Source organism: Oreochromis aureus, linkage group 20 (assembly GCF_013358895.1).
Source record: "Oreochromis aureus strain Israel breed Guangdong linkage group 20, ZZ_aureus, whole genome shotgun sequence".
Taxonomy (NCBI): domain Eukaryota; kingdom Metazoa; phylum Chordata; class Actinopteri; order Cichliformes; family Cichlidae; genus Oreochromis; species Oreochromis aureus.
Window position 1 is genome coordinate 35715089 of NC_052961.1, and position 19566 is coordinate 35734654.

Below are 19566 nucleotides of genomic sequence, written 5' to 3' on the forward strand. Positions count from 1 at the left end.
TGAAGCTGGTCTGCTATCTGCTACTACTCACCTGCTGCCTATCCACTGCTCACTTTAAATAAGAAAAGGATCGGAGAGATCACCAACCTGCCCTACCTCCACTCTGAACACAAGTGGATGGGGTGATGCAGGTGAGAAAGAACGCTTCATGTCTCTTTGAAACCAAAACAATACAATTCGACAGCTTGTGCAACTATTTGAAGAGTTTGGGAAGTAGGAGTGCTGTTTTGCTGTAAAGGCAGCCATCACAACACTCTCTGTCAAATGCAAAAACACAAAGGTGCTGAAACTCTTTGAACACTGTTGTTGTAGTTATTTTGGGTTTTTTTTTAAGAAGAACTATGGTCGAATGACCAATGTCAACAACTAGTCTCCAGTCTAGTCTCTCGTGGTGTGGCTGTAGCTCAGGTGGTAGAGCAGGTCACCTACTAACCGGGTCGCATTCCATCAGAGTGTGAATGTGAATGCTAGATAGCAGTTAGAGGTTAGGGTGCTTGTGTGAATGGGTGTGATTGGGTGAATGAACGAGTTGTATAAAGTGCTTTGAGTGCTCAGATAGAGTAGAAAAGCACTATATAAGAACCGGCCCATTTACCAGTCCTTGACATTGTCCGTGTCTCGGCCTCGTCTGAGTATTATTCTCCAGGTTGTGATTAAAAACATGGATATGAAACATCATAATGCAAACAGCTGATCCTGATGTCCTCATATATGTTTTAATACTGCGAACATCGGTGCCATTATGAGGAAATGAGCGTCAAGTCACATTTGGAGTATTATAACATGCTCCCACGTGAAGGTAACACTTTGGTTATTATTGTTTATGTATTTGTATTATTATTTGATTCTGCTTTGCTAATGCCAAACTGCTTTAATAAAATATCCTGTAATTAAAGTCTAAATTGTAGACGTTCTCTTTTTGACCCTTTGTGAAACAGTATTAATCCTCAGTATAAACAGCACTTACAGGTTACTGGAGCCTTTTAAAAGTTACAGAACCTGGGGGCCTACTATTCAGGCCACTAAACTGGGACCAGTTAATTACCAAGTGCACAGGTGTTACTGGCTTTCTCTTTTCTTATCAGACGAGTCAGGGTAGACGACTGGACAACAGAGGCAGTAAATGTTGGGCAAATCCCCTCATCCATCAGGCTCCATACTACTTACTGTTACCTACAGGATCAGAGGTTAGGGCTTTTTAAACAGGGAGCCGTCCTGTGTTGGGGGAACACTACAGGTGTCCTTTATTATCAGCTCTGATGAGGAAGTTTGAGCAGAAGTCAGAGCTAAGCTACGTTGTGTAGCACTCAGCTGGCAACCTTTATTAAAGTGTTTTTATTACAAAGCTTCAGAATATCAGGATGTTAGAAAGCTAATGAAGCTAAATAGTTATTTTAAACTTATCTATGGATCATCTGCTCATCACTGTAAAACTTCGTTAGTTCAGAGAACTTTAAAAAGTATGTAAACTTGTTGCCTTAGAAAAACAAAGCAGTCAGTGATTTATTCATGTTTTAAAAAGTGGCCCAGGCAATGAACTATTCTTATCTAGCAACCCTCTTATGTTCTTATTGGATCTTAAAGCATCAGTATACAACTTATACAATATTTCACATTTTGAATATGAAGTGAACACTGTTGTGGCAAAGATTTTATTTTTATCAATAAAAACAGGCAGGTGGGGTTGTCACTGGAGACACAAACGTAAAGCAGAATTCATTTATCAGTCAGACGAGTGAACATGGATGCTTTCAGAACGAACACACTGTTAACAGGCTTTTAACCACTCGAGTGGAAGGTTTAAAGGTTTAAAGGCTGACTGATGAAAATGAAAACATTGTACAGACTTCAAAATCATATTTCTCTGTTTTCATTAGACTCTGGCATATATAATATCTTGAGCTTCTTGACTTTCATGCATTTCTCCAAACCTTTTTAAAGAAAATATTTTTTACTTAAAAAAATAGCATTACTTCTTTACTGAGTTTGCAAGACCAACATCAAGAAAAAGAGAGAGAATTTTAATTGCAAAGAAACTGAAAACAGATCATCTGTTCAGCTGCAACACTGGAGTGGATTAATAACATGTAAAATCAAGCAAAATGACAAGTTTTAAAACAACCAGAGATATATAAAGTGCTGCAGACTATAGCAGAGGTACCAACAAACATATTGGTGCAATTTGGAAGCATTGTTCTCACTGCAAGTCAGTCAAATAAATAATTTCATGTGAGAATCATTTGTAAATGTCCTTGTGGGTCTCAGCAACAAAACAGTGCCCATAGTTGGTGCATTGTTTGGAAGCAGGGAGGAAAGGGGTGCAGGCTGGTGTAATCATAACAATGAATGTGCTTCTATACTTCAAAAAAAAGTTCTGCTGCTTCAGCTACACGTGGCTGTCCGGATGGATACAGCAGGCTGATGACAAAGGACGGGATCAATATCTTTGGAAAATGTTTCTGAGCAGAAGGTGGCGATGACCATGTTAGTCCTCGATGGAGGTCAAGGGCACTCGGCGGAAAAAGAAACTGGATCCTCTAAAGAGGTGACCCTGATATGAGAAGGAGCATACATTAAAAAATATATTGTGCACTGAGGAACTCCAGCTCTGGTCTTCTGACTTAATCAGTTCCAGTGTAGCCACAGCCAGTGTTAGTTACCCAGTGGATAGACACGACCTGCATCTACACAGTAGTAACCCATCCAGAATGAAAGCTTTGGTCATTATTTGAGACACATGTGATAGAGTAAAGAGATTTATAAATCAAATATCCTGCTTAGAGTACTTATGATGTCTTCAAACACAATGTTCCTGGTGGGTTTCTCCCCTTTAGTTATTAAACCTGTACTCCTATTCTTTGTAGTCCTATTGCTTGTGCTTGTACAGCTCTGCTTCAATTCAAACTTCACATATTTTGTACTCCAACAGGACACCGTGTTTGGATGTCTTTAAGTACAGACATTGGCTACCACCGTGTCCAAGTTTAAACATTCCTATTGCTGGAACAATACAGGATTCATTTGAAACAAGCTTTAGGGAAACACTACCACATACTGCATTAACTGTTGAGTAATTACAGCCATAAAGTCATTTAAAATAATTGGACATATGAACATAAATACAATGATTGTTTTTTCATATCCTAATGAAAACCCTTTGACATCACCAGTGCAGCTTGACTTGCTTACAATGCCCTGTCAGGCTTTTTCTCCAGTTTGCTCTATGGTCTCTGTTTTTCCTTTTAGTAACTGCTGGCCACTGAACTATCCAGACTCTTGAGTTGCTTTTGCAGTATGCTTTATGCCACTGAAATACTGTCCGATCAGCTGTGCAGTATTTTACTGAGCCTGAGCAGAGAGTATAGGCCCGTACACGTCACAGTTCATCCTGATACTTCTATCAGCAGTCAAATTATCAGTAAGTGACCCGGTTCTACTGGCATCCATACATGCACACGTTGCAACACTACTGCCACCCTATTTGTCCCCCTTACTCTCCACTATCCTACTTTAGTGTAACTAGTGGTTTCCACCTTTTTGTAAACCCTCTGCATTTACCTTCACAAAGGGGTTTCTTCATTATAGATTTCGACAGTGATGGACCGACTGCCCCCTTTCTTGACATGGCTACATACTGTGAATGGTTTTTCTGATCTAAGGAAGGATTCTGCCTCTTTAGTTGTCTTCTGTGGTATTTCAGGCCTTTTGTTGCTGAACCAGCCAGTGCATTCCTTCTTTTACAGATTGTTAATTTCAACATTCCTAAAGTTTTTGCATCCATCAGCATCTCTATTACCTCTATTCTGAGTTCCAGTGAATTTGTCATGGAATAATAAAATGGCATTACAGAATCAAATGCCATGTGACATAGTGAGTGTACCTTGTTGCTCAGGTGATTCCAGCAGTGCAGCCAGGAGCTAAAGACGGGTGACAGAGGAGGAAGTCCTGCAGCCAGTCTGACAAGACAAAGCTCAGCAGTCAGACTGAAGCATCAGCAATTATTTTGCAAAAAAATATTAAAAGCATATTCACTGTAAACATAATGTAGAACAAAAAGCCCCTATTCTGGAGACAAAAAGGGTGAAAATGGTGAACCATTTATTGTATGAGCTTAACATGAGTCAGATTTCGAGATCTTAATTCCACACATACAGTGATTTGGAAATGCTGTCAGACTCCAATCAATGCATACATGGTAACACAAGAGCAGTTCATGGAGGAATTTGTAAACATACTTAAAACTTTAACTTCTGTTATGAGCACTGGTGCTCGTACTTCATCTACCAATGGTCCTTGAAATATTTCTACAACTTCAGTTCTGCTGAAATTATTGGACATAACTTGGAAAGCACATACTAAAGCCCTGGGTTCATAGTATATATAGAACTAAGCTGCTAGAAAACAGATGTATGTGGCAAACTTCCAAAACAGGAAGTTCCTCATTTAGAATTACACCACTTTGTTTTTAATCATTGTATGAAAAAAATCTATGAGATCAGGAATCCAACTGCCATTTGATTGAAATTATGGATTTTAAATGATATGAGCTCCAGTTTCTCTAATCTTTGTTGATATGGTCAGAATAAATTGGTAAAACTAAGGTTTGTGTAATTGTTGTCTTTTTATTCTTTTGCATTCCACAGACCTGCAATCACAGCATCATGTTTCAGTTGGTGAGAAAAATGATAGCAGAAACCATTTAATACGAGTGCGATAAAAAGCTAACTGTAAACCTTGAAAGAGTCTACAGCGTCAGGTTTAAATCAATATTACATTTTAACACTAAATTGAAAAAGTTCATAACTGTGTTTAGCTTAATGACTCACCCACAATTGTTTACCACCATAAGATCAGCAACCAGCATGAATGGATATGTAAGGACACTTACTGCAATCTAATGAAGCACAAAACGCACACGGCATTATTACTGAATTATGACATACAGGAGAAACCTTTCATGGTCTGAAGAGAGAACTTACGCCCATCACAAATTTAGTGTAGCTTCTCACTGCGGAGGCTTGACTGAGCTGTGAAGAAATGTAAAGAGAGGGGCTAAATGTTATTCAATGAATTTACATGTCTCCAGAAACAAAAACTAAAACTAATGCACTTAAAGTTCAATAGTTACAATTGTTTGTATAATAAACAACAAATTACCATGTAAGCATATACAAGTGTCTCTGAAACACCTGCATAAAATGATGAGTTTTCTTTCACTCATCATTTTAGTTTTTGGTGTGTGAGGAGTTTGTGTGCTCCAGTAATCCCAGAAGCTTTGTTCTCAAGTGCAATTTGCTGCTGGTAGGGTCTCCGAAATCAAATTGGTGAGGAGCCAGACACCCTACACAGTGTAATAAATCAATGGTCCAATGTACCCTGCTCCGGACAGGGTCAGCGGGGATCCTACCCTGCCACCAGGAACAGGATAGAGGCTTATGGGTGAATGTCTGCTGGCCAAGCCTTAGCTCACAGCCTGGCTAGGAGCAGCATGAAAAAGCTAAGTGGGTTTATTCTCCTGTGGGACCACCACTCTCACAGGACAGGCTGTAGAGGAACAAAATAATAATATAATAATAATGGATTGCATTTATATAGCGCTTTTCGTGACCCTCAAAGCGCTTTACAATTCCACTATTCATTCACTCTCACATTCACACACTGGTGGAGGCAGCTACAGTTGTAGCCACAGCTGCCCTGAGCCAGACTGACATGAAATGTCGGTAACGGCACATGAACATGCGCATGGTACCCGGACACTATAGATCACTGGATGATTTTGTAATCAATAAAGACCAAGGAATTGACCTCAGGAGCAGGACTGTATCATGGCACAGATCTGAGGATGGCTACAGAAAGATTTCTGCAGCACTGAAGGTCCTAATGAGCACAGCGGCCTTCATCATCCGTAAATGGAAGACTTTTGGAACCACCAGAACTGTCCTTAGAGCTGGCCACCATGTCAATCTACATGACAAGGGTAAAAGGGCCTTATTCGGGAGGTGCCCAAGAACCCGATGGGCACTCTAGTAAACAGCTCCCAGCACTGCTCTGTGGAGAGAGGAGAACATTACTCCAACAACCTGCCCTGTATGGTAGAGTAGCCAGGGTGAAGCCAACTCCTCAGTAAAAGACACATGAGAACCTGCCTGGAGTTTTCCAAAAGGCACCTAAAGGACTGAAATAATGAGAAAAAATTTCTCTGGTTTGATGAAACAAAGATGGCTTCAGGACTACTGTGTGAATGTCTGGCCCTGCCAGAGCCCTGACTGAAATCTGACTGAAACGCTCTGGAGAGAAATGGCTGTGCACTGATGCTCGCCAGCTGAGGTTCCACAGAGAATGGGAAATAAGCTGCCCAAAAATAGGTATGCAAAGCTTGTAGCATCATACTCAAAGAGGCATGAGGCTGTAATTGCTGCCAAAGGTGTTTCAAGTATTGAGCAAAGGCTGTGAATATTTAAGTACTTGTTATATTTTTGTCTTTATGAATGTATATTTGCAAGAATTTCAAGCAATTGTTTTCACTTTCTCATTATATGTTATTGTATTCAAATTTTGCAGTGAACAATGAATAGGGCTGTAACATGACAAAATGTGGAACAAATGAAGCTCTGTGAATACTTTCCAGATGTACTGTATAGAGCTGGGCGATATGACCCAAAATTCATATCTCGATATTTTTTAGCTGGATGGCGATATAAGATATATATCTCGATATTTTTTTAAAGCCATAAAGTAAGAACAAAAAGAGAGTTCTTAGTCAAAGCTGTGTCCCAGATGTCACACAGGCACTTTTATTAACATACAGCATAGATGTACATGAAAAAAATTACTCAAAAATAAATTATGAGCATTTATTAAATAATGATGCTCCATAAATAAAAGAAAACTATGTTGTTTTGTGCATAACAAAGAGCTCACAATTGTGCAGTCAAAATGTAAACTAACAGACGCTGAGCATAATAACAAAGACAGATTTCACAGCTGCTCTGTTCCCAACTTCTACTGCGTGACTGACAGCCTGGAGTTTGAAATCCGCTTCGTAACCATGCCTCTGAACAGGAGCCATTTATGGTCCTTATACACACACAGTACGGTAATATTACGTTGAAGCACAGTACGTATCACTCCGCGAGGCTCCTCGGTAGCCGTAATGCTCCGACAATCCATCAAGCGGTGCAGCTCCGTAGCTTAGCAACGTCGTACTAAAACATTTTTTGACAGATTGCTGAGCGCTGTGTATCACATAAAATCGGTTCGCGGTCATCAAGCACAACCAGAATTCATACAAAAGGCGCGCAGTCAACTTTTGAGAGAATGAAACGATTTTAGGGGCTGCACGGCGTTAGCTTGCTTAGCTCGTTAGTGCAGTTAGCTCGTTAACACGTTGACGCTGTCCAGCCCCACGCATGACAAGATAGACACAGCACGGAGATCTGCCGTGTCCATCTTGTCGCTGCCTGCAGGTGAAGCGATGGGGAGGAGAAGTTGTGTTCAGTGAAGGAGAGGCGAGGCCGAGTAACGTTGCGTAGAGACAAAAGTGGGACGAAAGAGGCAAACCTGCGGCTCCACAAGTATAATTATAACGTAACATAGACTATATCGATATAAAGGATATTGTCACATCTTATATCTCGTATAAAAATATATTGATATTTTTAAAAAACTCGATATATCACCCAGCCCTAGTACTGTATGTATTATGGGGGACATACATAAAAAATGTCTGAGCAACGGGTAATTAAAATATGAAAAAATAAACCTATCCTGTAAAATGCAAAAGACAACTAGTATATGAAGCTAAATTTTCAATCGTCATGAACTACCAGTCAAAAGTTTTACAACACCCCACATTTTCGAGTTGTTTATTGAAAATGATGCAGTTTAATGTCTCATTGCACTCTGAAATGAAAGCATAGTACAAATAAGTAATTGGAGTTAAAAAAGAAATCATGGAATCAGTTTATAGACCAAAGTGTATTCTAAACTCTGACTCATCAGAGTAGCCTCCTTTGGCAGATGTAACAGCTGAACACAGCCGTGACATTCTTTCTACAATAGAATCAAATATTCTCCCATATCTGTAGCAGAAGTTTCCATAAATGTGGACCTTGTAGGTTGCTTTGCTTTCACTCTTCTGTCCAGTTCATCCCAAACCAGCTCAATGGGGTTTAAGTCTGGAGACTGTGCTGGACACTCCATGTTTCCAAACTCATCATCTTGTTCTTTGTTCCTCTGGTAGTTCTGGCACAGCTTGGACTGATGTTTTGGGTCATTATCTTGCTGTAGGATGAACCCCTGACCAACTAGGTCCATACCAGAGGGTGCTGCATGGAGCTGCAGAAAGCTGTGGTAGCTGTTTTGGTTCAGGGAGCCTCTCACTCTGTACGAGTCACCGACCCTGGATCAGCAAACGGCCCCAGACCGTCACACTTCCTCCTAGGGCTGTGCGATATGACCAAAATCTCATATCCCGATAGGACATCTATCGTCCCGATAACGATATAAATCACAAAAATTTAACATTTTCTGTAAATTCTGTGAATCTCGGCCAGCTCAACTTGCCTGAAGTGTTTCCAGCTGGGTGTCGTGTAGCTGGAGTCCAGTGTTTTAACCGATGCATGAAACGATACATTTTTAGACACAAGTTGTAACAGCCGCTGTTTTCTTTGCATTTATTACACAGCGTGCTGCGGGGAAAAGCCTGTTCTAACGTTTGAGTCAAAGGTTTATTTTTTAGCACCCGACGGCTTTTTTTGGCTTCTAATCCGTAAATACCCTGCATACTCTTTCACGTGATTCAGTTTATTTTGAAAAGTCTCAACAGGATCTTGAGCTTTATTGTGAAAGGTTTATGTGGAAAATAAACAAGCGGACGACAATGCATAAAAACAAGCGCTTGTCCGTCTGTAGTGTGGTTATATTAAATATAAGAGAAAGAGAGAACTTTAGGAAATTAATATAGCCACTACAGTGACCATCAAAACGATGAAAAAATATTGCCGTAAACAGTTTATTTTGCGACACCACGAAACAAACGATAGCGTAAAATGAAACAATAGACGTTTTTATATCGTCATCTGATATATATCGTTATATCGAACAGCCCTAGTTCCTCCTCCATGTTTGACAGTCGATGCCACACACAGTGGAACAATCCTTTCACTAACTCGACGGCGAACAAAGATCCTGTGTGATGAACTGAAGATTTCAAATGTTAATCCATCAGTCCATAATACCTTCTTCCAGTCTTCAGTAGTCCAATGTCGGTGTTTCATGACCCAGACAAGCCTCTTTGTCTTATTCTGACGTCTGGCTTTCTTGCTGCAACTGTCAAACCTGCAGCTCAAAGTCTTCTCTTCACAGCTGAAACTCAGACTTTCTTACTACGACCCCTACTGAGCTGTGCTTGAAGCTGTTGTCCTGTGAGCCGCCGATCACACAAGCTGTTAACTCTCAGAAACTTGTCGTCTGATTCAGGTGTGTCTTTGGGTCTGCAGACCTCTTCCTGTCACAGTTTGTTTCTGAGCCTTTGGATGGTGAAGGAAACTTTACTCACTGACACTTTGACTTTCTTTGCAGTTTCTCTGTAGGACAGACCGACATTTATAAGTGTTATGATGGTCTGTCTCTCTTCCATTGTTAATCACCTTTTTCTGACCATTTTTGTAGCATCACACTACTTTCTGCAGTACAATACTGTTCAACTGATGCTGACGAGGGTTTGGTACCACAGTGTGTTCCAACACTGCTTAATGGTCTGCATGTATCAAGTGTGTCTCTTCTGTATGTTGTTTATTTGCAATAAGGCAACTTTGTCATTAGCCTAGCCCAGGCTTTTGTCTAGCTGGTGATGATGCTAATGCTACCTCTGCCTAAACCCTAGCTTAGCCTAGCTTTTTGTCCATGTGACTATCTACTTGTTAGGTGATGATGTAACAACCCTGCTTCTGGGTCCAAACTCCTCCTGCATTAAGGCTGTTGTCTTTTTAAAGTATTGTAATGCTTTGTATTTTCTTCAAACAACACTAAAAAGCCCTTAAAAACTGTAGGCCTCTCGGCCTTTTTATTAGCACTATTCATGTGCACTGCATCTTTAAGCTCAGTTTTTAAAACCTTACGATGTAACTTGAGTCCACAGGCTCACGGTCTGCCAGACGCCCAATATTTGTATGTTGGCATATCATGGCATATCATTTTCAGATGGAAACTGGTGAGGTAAATTTCTTCTAACTTAAAATACACTGAACTTTGTGAATCCTCTTTTTCATGGATGCCTGGGTGTTAAATTTTATAGAAACATCTGGGAGAACAGCCAAACTTATCATTTTATTGAAGATAAAAGACCATTTTGAACTCTTTTAAGAAGAGTTTTGACCCTGAAATGACTAATAACGTCAGATGTCAAAAATATATTTTTCTACAGAAAGCACTCAGACATAACATAGTTGTAAGACTGTGTGTGGAAATGGGACAAGCGGAGCAGAAAAGCACTATATAAGTACGAGTCCATGATCACATCAGGATAGCCAGTGTCAACTTTAAGAAAATATTTTGCGTTTTGTATGATTAGCAGCATTGGCCAAATAGTTTTCTACGATTTAATTGCTTGCTTTGCAATCATTTATATAAAGTTTACATTTCTTTCTAAATTAAATGTTATAATATTCCGGTCTACTTCCGGGCCTTTCCTCTGTTGACAGGAATCTGGATTAGTCTTATTTTGTTGAAGGGATATAAATTGGAATATATTAAGAGATTTTAAATTACGAAAGGAATTTTACAGTTTCATGAGAGCTCTTTTGTTTGTAACATTGTAGCTCTTACAGTATGTTTTTGAATATACACAGGAAATCTTACCACATTAACAGGATAATACGTATAATACAGAGATTCATTTGTCAAGTGTGCAACCTCACATTGTTTAATCCCCCTTACTGCACTGCACTGTCCATTACACTTTACACTTGAGCCACTTAATGTTATCTAATTTTTGCATTTTGACTACATTTTAAATTCTGTTTTTTGCTTTGTGGAAAATAAGAGCGCTCTATCTTCTGAGGCACAACCTCACGGGTAGGTGTGGCTCAGGAGGTAGAGTGGGTGTTGAACATGCTCTTCAGTGCCCATCTAGAACATACAATAGTTTTCCTATTACAAATATAGTACTATTATAAAATTATGTTTATTGTCAAAGCTTGTTGAAATAAGTAAAGGTGACAGACTTACACTTTCATCCACAGCATAGGTGTTAATAAAGTGAGCCAGGAGATTACAACACCACAGAAACAGAACCTCTCCCAGGACATGCGGTATGAGACCACTGCAAACACACAAACACTGCTATGATGGTTGGAGGTGAAAGATCACGATATCTGAGCAGTACGGACTGTACTAATAAAAGCATGACTCACACATAGAATCCAGCAACTCCTTCCTCCTTGAAAATCTTGACCATACAGCTGAGCATCCCACTGAAAATCAGACAGACCTTTATTAACACGGGCAGAAAGTCGAAACAAAGGTTTTTCCAGTTTCATCTTGTGTTTTTATGTAGATGTGAGTGCAGAATGTTTCTTTTAATCCACTTTCTTCATCTACAAAACACTTGTATGAAATTTATGTTGTATAAACCAAAGTCTTACCCATACTTGACTTCTCTGCCAACAAACTGAGCCATGCAGCGTACTGACATAACTGCCAACGCAGAAAAGCTTATCAGATCATTTCATTCAGACAAGATAACACTGTCATGAGGACTGGGAACATGCTACAAACTGTAAACTGCAAACAAAGATTGATGCCTCAGAATAGTTCAATATGTAAACAAGTCTGTTAGTCCAACATGAGATTCCTGCTTCATGTGACGACTCAAATCCTTCAGATTTTAGGCCACTGTTCACAATCAGACATTAAAAGAAGTTACAAATTTTCAAAGTACGCAGTAAAGACAGAATTCAATTAAAAATACTTAATCAGTAGTTAAAAACAACAAAAAAAAGAACACAGTACTTCTTTCAGTTATACTGACCACGCAAATTTATTTAGAATACAGTCACATTTTAATCACATGTTGACCGAGTGCTTTAGTTTATAAACTTTGAGCACTTCATCTACCTCAGACGTGTATTCACTTTAGACTCACAAACATGCATCTCTTTAGATTGTGGGCGGAGCCAGATAACCCATTGGAAACTCTGGATCTGGAGTTCAAACCAGGAAATGTCTTCCTGTAAGGTTATTTAACTAACCTCTGCATAGCTTTTTTATTTACTCAAAAGAAATGTTTCATGGCAGAATAAACATTTCCTGTTGCTGACATACCATGAAAAGGATGGGTGGCTACTCTGGACAGGCACTGGATGATCATCTCATGTGAGGTCTGGGAGACAAAGCAATGTAAAGAGAGCTTCTTCAAAGCCAGAAATAGCAAGACAATGTCTACAAATATCCTCTGCTTTCCAAATTTTTCACTTGATCATATGCCTACCACTTGCCTGTCTCAAATTTGCCTAGAGAAATTCCAGGGAAAAGATAAGAACTTCCTAACAGGAATTATGCACAATTTCTGGTTCCTACCATCATTTGGTTTCTCAAAAACAAGTATTTCAAGGGATGAAGGTTGTTTTTAGATACTTTTTAGCATTGTTTTTTTTTTTTTTTAAAGGAACATAATCTCTGATGAATGCTTTCAGGACCTGGTTGAACATCTGCCATGAAGAATTAAGACAGTTCTGAAGGCAAAAGGGGGTCCAACTTTCTTTTGGTCCATTTTATGGTCCTGCATAGGACCATTTCAGCTGACGGCAGGTTTCCTCATATATAAACAGCATAAAGTTATAAGTTATAAACATTACATTTTTTTATAATGACTATAATTAGTACTACTGATGAACAATGGGCGTTGAGGTCATTTTCCTTGATCATTAATATGCAAATTGTCATGACCAGTGATCAATGTCTCTGTGGCTTTCAAACCCCAAATCACACTGTGCCAAAAACTGGTCCACCCCTAGGATCGAGTCCCCCAGGACAAACAGAGTAATGTAGTGTTGTGATTTATATATTGGGAAAACCAAACAAACTCTGGCTAAGCAGATCAGATTCGGGGACCACGGTGTCAGTGTTTGTTTCCCTCATTGTGACAAACGGCAACAATAACGGCCTTTTTTGTTCGGCCTCAAAAAAGGCAGTTCTGATATTTGTGAAACCAAGGACGCCATTGACTGGTCAATCAGTGGCATGCAGTCTGCTCACATCAAACTTTCAAACTGATTGACTTGGAACCAGAGCTGGCAGGAACCTGGTAACACCACCCAATGGGAAACCTTAAAAACCAGGTCCAGTAGGAAGTAGTGCAAAAAAGGCTGTGTTTGTTTTCCATCATGTTGCTGACCCGTTACCTGACTTGTAGTAACTAGTTCTGAGATGTTTTGCAAAATTTATTGTTGTGGCATGATACCACGTTTCAGGTTTTACACTGTGTCCGTCCCAATTTTCTGGAAATGCATTGATTAATCAAATAGGATCCAATATTGTTTTCAAATAAACCCAAATCTATCAGTTACAGTATTTGATACTAATCATCGTTGAACTATTTACCCTTAAATTTAGGGCTTAAATGATTTTCAAATCCCTGTATTCTGTCTTTTTCACAACTTATGAATAAGCTGAATAAGGAAACATTTGTACAGTACAGCTACACTCTAAATGAAAGAAGTCTGGAACAGCCCTCACAGTGTTGTCTCACCTCTTTGACCACTTTCCTGAGTGAATTCTGCTGTTCGCCGTTCTTAAACAGGACGTCTACCTGCTGAACAAAGAACTCTGATTACCCTTCAAAACACACTATTGTGTAATCAGATATTTAAAGAACATAACATTCATCAACAACATGTTTTACAAAATGGAATAAAAATACAGGCACCAGTGCTACTCTATGCTCTGCTGAGAAGGTGATTGGCTGCAGACTCCCATCTCTGCAGGACCTGTACACCTCCAGGACACTGGGGCGTGCAGCTCGGATCAAAGCTGACCCTTCTCACCCTGGACACAGTCTGTTTGACCTGCTCCCCTCAGGCAGGAGGCTCCGGTCCATTCGCACCAGAACCTCTCGCCATAAGAACAGTTTCCTCCCCTCTGCTGTTGGACTCATGAACAATAACCACATGACTGTTCCCACCACTAACACGTGACCCTACACTATGTTCACTGCATCATTCCATGTTTGGACCTGATGATCACCTGCACCCATGTATATATCTATCTGCTTAGCACTTTTAATTCTTTAATTCTTATTTTTATGTCTATTTAAGCGTTATATGACAGTATGTTTGCACTAAGTACCGTAGCAATTTCCTAATGTTGTAAACCTGCTCAACATTTGGCAATAAAACCCTTTCTGATTCTGATTCTACAGCTCAACCTGCACAATCACTTAAAAAAACAAGTTTATTTTTGCAGAACCACAAATGCTTATGCATGTTTTCAATAAAATCATATACATGAGCACAGTGATTACACTTTACTGCCTGTTATTTCTCAAAGGTCTATTCAAGCACATCAGCGGTTCTTATTTGTAACCAGTAACAAATAAACACCATTTACGTCCTTTGAACCTCACTAATATTTTGACTACAAACTGCAGCAACATAAACAGAAAATTACAGACCATGAATACATGAAAGGCAAAAATGAATTAATTAACAATAAAAAGGAATTTAAAATGATTCCTATTGTAACACTTCTGCTATGAAACTGTGCCCTGGCTGAAAATCCATATGATACAGCAATGTGACAGCAGAAGGATTATTATCATTGTGAAAATTCACTGAATGGGAAAAAGCTTTGAATGTGCTTTTGTCAAAAGACTGAAATGGTAATGACAACAACACTGAGCAGCAATACAAACTAAATTAAAAATAATATTTAAAGAAAAAAAATTAGCACAACATTGACATGAAACCTGAAATAACTTGTCCTCTGTCAGGACATCACAACGAAAAGGGAACACAAACACTGGAAATGCCATCCCACTGATTCAGGAGACTTTCCTCTAACCAGACAAAAGCAGCCTGCAAAGCTGGGAGAGCTTGCTGCTAGTCATCGATAGAGGAGAAGAGTAAAAACCCAAGGTTTCTTTTCAACACTGATTATTATTTATTTAGCTTTAATAATAGGCGGCAAGGTGACGGTAAATAAACCACTTCCTGTTCGAGCTGTTTCAGCCAATCACAGATCATTGAGACTACAGGCATGTCTCAAGTTTTAATCATCTTAAATTAAGAAAACAATGAGGATTTGATTTGATTTTATAAAAGTAGTAGTTGTGTTAGTGCAGTATAGTGTCAGACGAGTGCCTGTAATCTTCACACACTTGGCAAATGCATTTAAATACACAGGGGGAAAAACTGACCATCTTATTTGCAGCATGGCACTGCTGGGCCCACAGTGACCCTGTGCTGTATCTGAAACACTGTGACGTGAAACATTTAGCAGCATGTTAAAGTAAAAATTCGGTAACACTCCAGTATGGGAAAAGTCAGAGTGTAGTGTTGATGTGTATTAGTTTTTAATACGAAGACTTGTAAGGAAAGTCTAATATCAGCTGTTTAAAAGTTTGGTTCCCACACTTTGTGTAAAGTACAGAGCGCGCCCTCATCCCTCATCATTGGCTGTCACGTTGCTTCTGTATAAGCCTTTGCAACATATGCAGCTCTGTTTTTGTTCTTTTTCTTTCAGATTTTAAATAGTTGGTCACACCAAGCATCAATACAATATTCCAGCTCGTCCAGGTTGAAATCTAAAGATAACAAAGAGAATTACATATTTGTCTCAATTTTCAGTTTAATGTTAAGTTCAAATTGAATCACAGAGGTCACACTGTCAGAACTGCTAATTCAAATGACTTATACAGGCACCTCTGATGGATCCAGCTATAGAGAAACATCTGCTCATTCATTTTACCAAAGTCGTAACATTTGTACCATCTTAATCTCATTTCCTGCTTACCTGTTTAACTTTGCTCCTCACCACAGTAGAGATGGCACTGGATACAATACGTGGTGAGAGGCCGCGAAGAAGTCCTCTCTTTCCATCCACCTTCACAATATGCTGCGCTGAAAACAAATTCATGTCCTATAAAACATTCATACTTTGTCCAGTTAGACAATAAGTCATCCATTAATCCCACTTCACTCACCATAAGAGAAAAAGCCAGGCAGGTATAAGACTCTCCTTCCAAACATAGTTGTGCCCACAGTCGGGGGAAGAGGCTCATGTCCCACCTGGAGACAACAGCACTTTCAATTAAACAGATTTTCTACATGACCATTTTCTTTTTTATTCAACTACAGCTTCAGGTGTTTGTTTTCCAAGAGGATCCTGGACGACTTAAACAACTGACCAAAATATATTCAGACCCTTTAAATCAGTGACAAACAGAACAATTCAGATTTTGAAAATCAGACATAATGAGCCAAAATGAAAGAGTAAAAAAAATTAAACACTGAATGAGATGAAGTTAAAGAAAGATGACCATCACAGCAACATGTCATCAATTTGCCTTTTGGAATAAAAAAGCCACCCTCAATAAAAACCAATTTATCTGGATGTGCTTATGCTAATAGTAAATCAGTTTTATTTAATCAAGATATAAAACAAAGCACAGGTCTGATTAATATGTTAAATGAGAAATGGGTTGAGTATGAAAATTATTCTCATGGCTGGATTTTTATAGACATGATCCAGATTTGACCCTGGCAGATTAGTGTCAGTGTGTGACTGCAGCAGTGTGAGAAACAACTAAATCTGTTTTGCTGTTATTTAGAGGCAAAAATAACAATAAGGGACCAATCATGTTAAGTGATGCGGTTTACAGGTGACAAGTTAGAAGAAAAATCAGTGTAAAATTTGTATGTTTTTGGACCTCAGTGTGCTAGAACAGCATGTGTCTGTTCACATTAAAGTCTCTACTGAAAAAACCTTCAATAAATCTTAAATACAGATGGTCAAGAGAGCTGTTTGGCACACGAGTCCAAAATATTTCACAGTCAATTATTAAGCTGAAATCTAATGACTGTGAGGTGTACAGTCTACAGTCCTATCAAAAGTTATGGAATCACCAACCTTGATTTGAATAAAGTAAAACACAGTAAAAACTCTGAAAGAACATCCTCAAACTACAGATGTGACACAAAACTATCAGTCCATGCAGTTCAACCCAGCTGTCACAGAGTGAAGCCCAAGGTGCATGTTGGACAGGTCGTCCATCACAAGCATCTGCAGTGGATCGAAGCTGGTTTATGTTTAAGAACTGGAGATTCTGGCTTCATTAAACAGGCCCAAAAACAAATCACATTGCTTTAATTAAAGTGGACATGAAACACTACAAGAGTAAAGGTTCATTTACACTATGGAGACCTGCTCTCAAAAGCAGAACAGGTTTAGCGCCATCTTGTGCCACATGGCATCACCGCGTTGGTTGGTTAGTTGTGGCTAATAGACTTAAGCATTATTCAGAGATTATCTCTCTCATACAATCATGGAAAGACCAGCCCCAGCACGGTATGTACCACCGGCAGACAGAGGAGGTGGCTGATATCCAGAAATCCTACCAGTGGCTGGACAAAGCTGGACTGAAAGACAGCACAGAGGCACTAATCATGGCAGCACAAGAACAAGCTCTGAGTACAAGATCCATAGAGGCTGGGGTCTATCACACCAGGCAAGACCCCAGGTGCAGGCTGTGTAAAGATGCCCCTGAGACAATCCAGCACATAACAGCAGGGTGCAAGATGCTAGCAGGCAAGGCATACATGGAACGCCATAACCAAGTGGCCGGCATAGTGTACAGGAACATCTGTGCCGAGTATAACCTGGAAGTCCCGAGGTCAAAATGGGAGATGCGCTCAAGGATGACCGAGCTAAGATCCTGTGGGACGTCCAGATACAGATGGACAAAATGGTGGTGGCTAACCAACCGGACATAGTGGTGGTGGACAAGCAGGAGAAGACGGCTGTAGTGATAGATGCAGTGATACCGAATGACAGCAACATCAGGAAGAAAGAACACGAAAAAGTGGAGAAGTACCAAGGGCTCAGAGAAGAGCTGGAGAAGATGTGGAGGGTGAAGGTAACGGTGGTCCCCGTGGTAATCGGAGCACTAGGTGCGGTGACTCCCAAGCTAGCTGAGTGGCTCCAGCAGATCCCGGGAACAACATCGGAGATCTCTGTCCAGCAGAGCCCAGTCCTGGGAACAGCTAAGACACTGCACAGGACCCTCAAGCTCCCAGGCCTCTGGTAGAGGACCCGAGCTTGAAGGATAGACGGCCCGCAGGGGGGAGAGGGGAGTTATATATATACCCAATTATTCAAAATAGTGTGCAGTGAAAAGAGAGTGCTTGCAGACCTTAATAAGTTGTAACACCTGGCTAGGTAAACGAAAGCATGGCCCCAAAATAATGCAAAAGATGTTGCTTGTTCCAAGTGAAGTGTGTTTAAAATTGAGAGAAAATGGAAAAAGGACCTCACAGTAGAGCCATCAGAGTCTTTCACTACAGGACTCGAGGCTTACAGTTTTTCCTGTCATCGAGCTTTTGCAATACATTTTCAGTGTTTAAAACAATGCTGGATGTTCATTTTAAGTTTGGACGGCTTTACAGAATGAACACAACAGAATGTCTTGATGCATCATCCACGTCAGGAAATCCTAAAAAGTTGATTCTGTTCATCTGGACGTTTTAGTGGGAGAAACATTAGTGGCATCGTCAGTTTCAGCTGACTGCAGCTTTACAACCGTATAAACAGTACATTTGTAAATTCGATTATGGTTCGACGTAGCAGAGACAACTGCTTAGATTTACAGTATTTTTGAGGTGAGGCTTGGATTTAAAAGTCAAACGCATTTTCGTATTGATGAAGGAAACAAGATAACACTAGACTCTTCTGCCCATAGCGGTTATAAATGTAACCCACAGCAAGCGATTACATTTCACTGCTAAGCTAAACGAGTAAATAGAAGCATGAGTTGACATATTTCCAAAAACAGTACGGAAGCTGTATATTCATATCCAGCCTCTATGATGACTGTTAGCTAGCTACATCGGCTACCTGTATTAGCAGCTTGACGTACAGCAGCGGGTGTGTGAGGGTTGTTACACCCGCTCCCAGCAGAAACACTGCGGTGTCCACGTCCACGGTGGTTGGTGTAGCATCCTGCCCGACACCGACTGCTGGACCATGCAGGTTTTCTGGCGACTCCATCTTTAGTTACCGTGAACGAGGGAGACGGCTCATTAGCGTTCTGTATCAAAACGGACTACAACAACTTCCGCTTTTCAGAACAATAGTCTCAGCTTCACAGACGATTTAAGTGGAGACATTTTCTAGTGAGTAAAACGCAGTCGTGTTTATAAGAGTGAGAGCAGATTTCACAACGTATTCTGTCTAAAAATAGCAATCTGTTACCAAAACTCGTGAAGTCATAAAAACACGTGCGTGTATTTCTTATCTGCCTCAGCCAGAGAGCTTCCTGTCAGTGTGGACAGAGATTAACAGCGCCTCTTG

General features: G+C 40.0%; 1 protein-coding gene across 8 annotated transcripts; it reads right to left on the minus strand.

Annotated features, from left to right (window-relative positions):
* Positions 1-1636: 1636 nt before the first annotated feature.
* Positions 1637-19525, minus strand: LOC116326126 (mitochondrial carrier homolog 1-like). Of its 8 annotated transcripts, none has more exons than XM_031747253.2 (12): positions 19111-19523; positions 16202-16286; positions 16012-16118; positions 13751-13810; positions 12325-12382; positions 11646-11697; positions 11415-11474; positions 11230-11323; positions 4980-5027; positions 4827-4894; positions 3881-3956; positions 1637-2551 (listed from the first exon to the last, which is right to left on the minus strand). In XM_031747253.2, exons 1-12 carry the CDS (start codon positions 19261-19263, stop codon positions 2486-2488), a joined length of 927 nt encoding a protein of 308 aa, XP_031603113.1. In that variant the 5' UTR covers positions 19264-19523; the 3' UTR covers positions 1637-2485. The 8 variants fall into 8 exon arrangements, 7 of the variants coding, with proteins under 7 accessions (XP_031603113.1, XP_031603112.1, XP_039460207.1 ...); XM_031747252.2 differs by having other exon boundaries at positions 13751-13813; positions 19111-19521; XM_039604273.1 differs by having other exon boundaries at positions 16012-16113; positions 19111-19247.
* Positions 19526-19566: the final 41 nt, after the last annotated feature.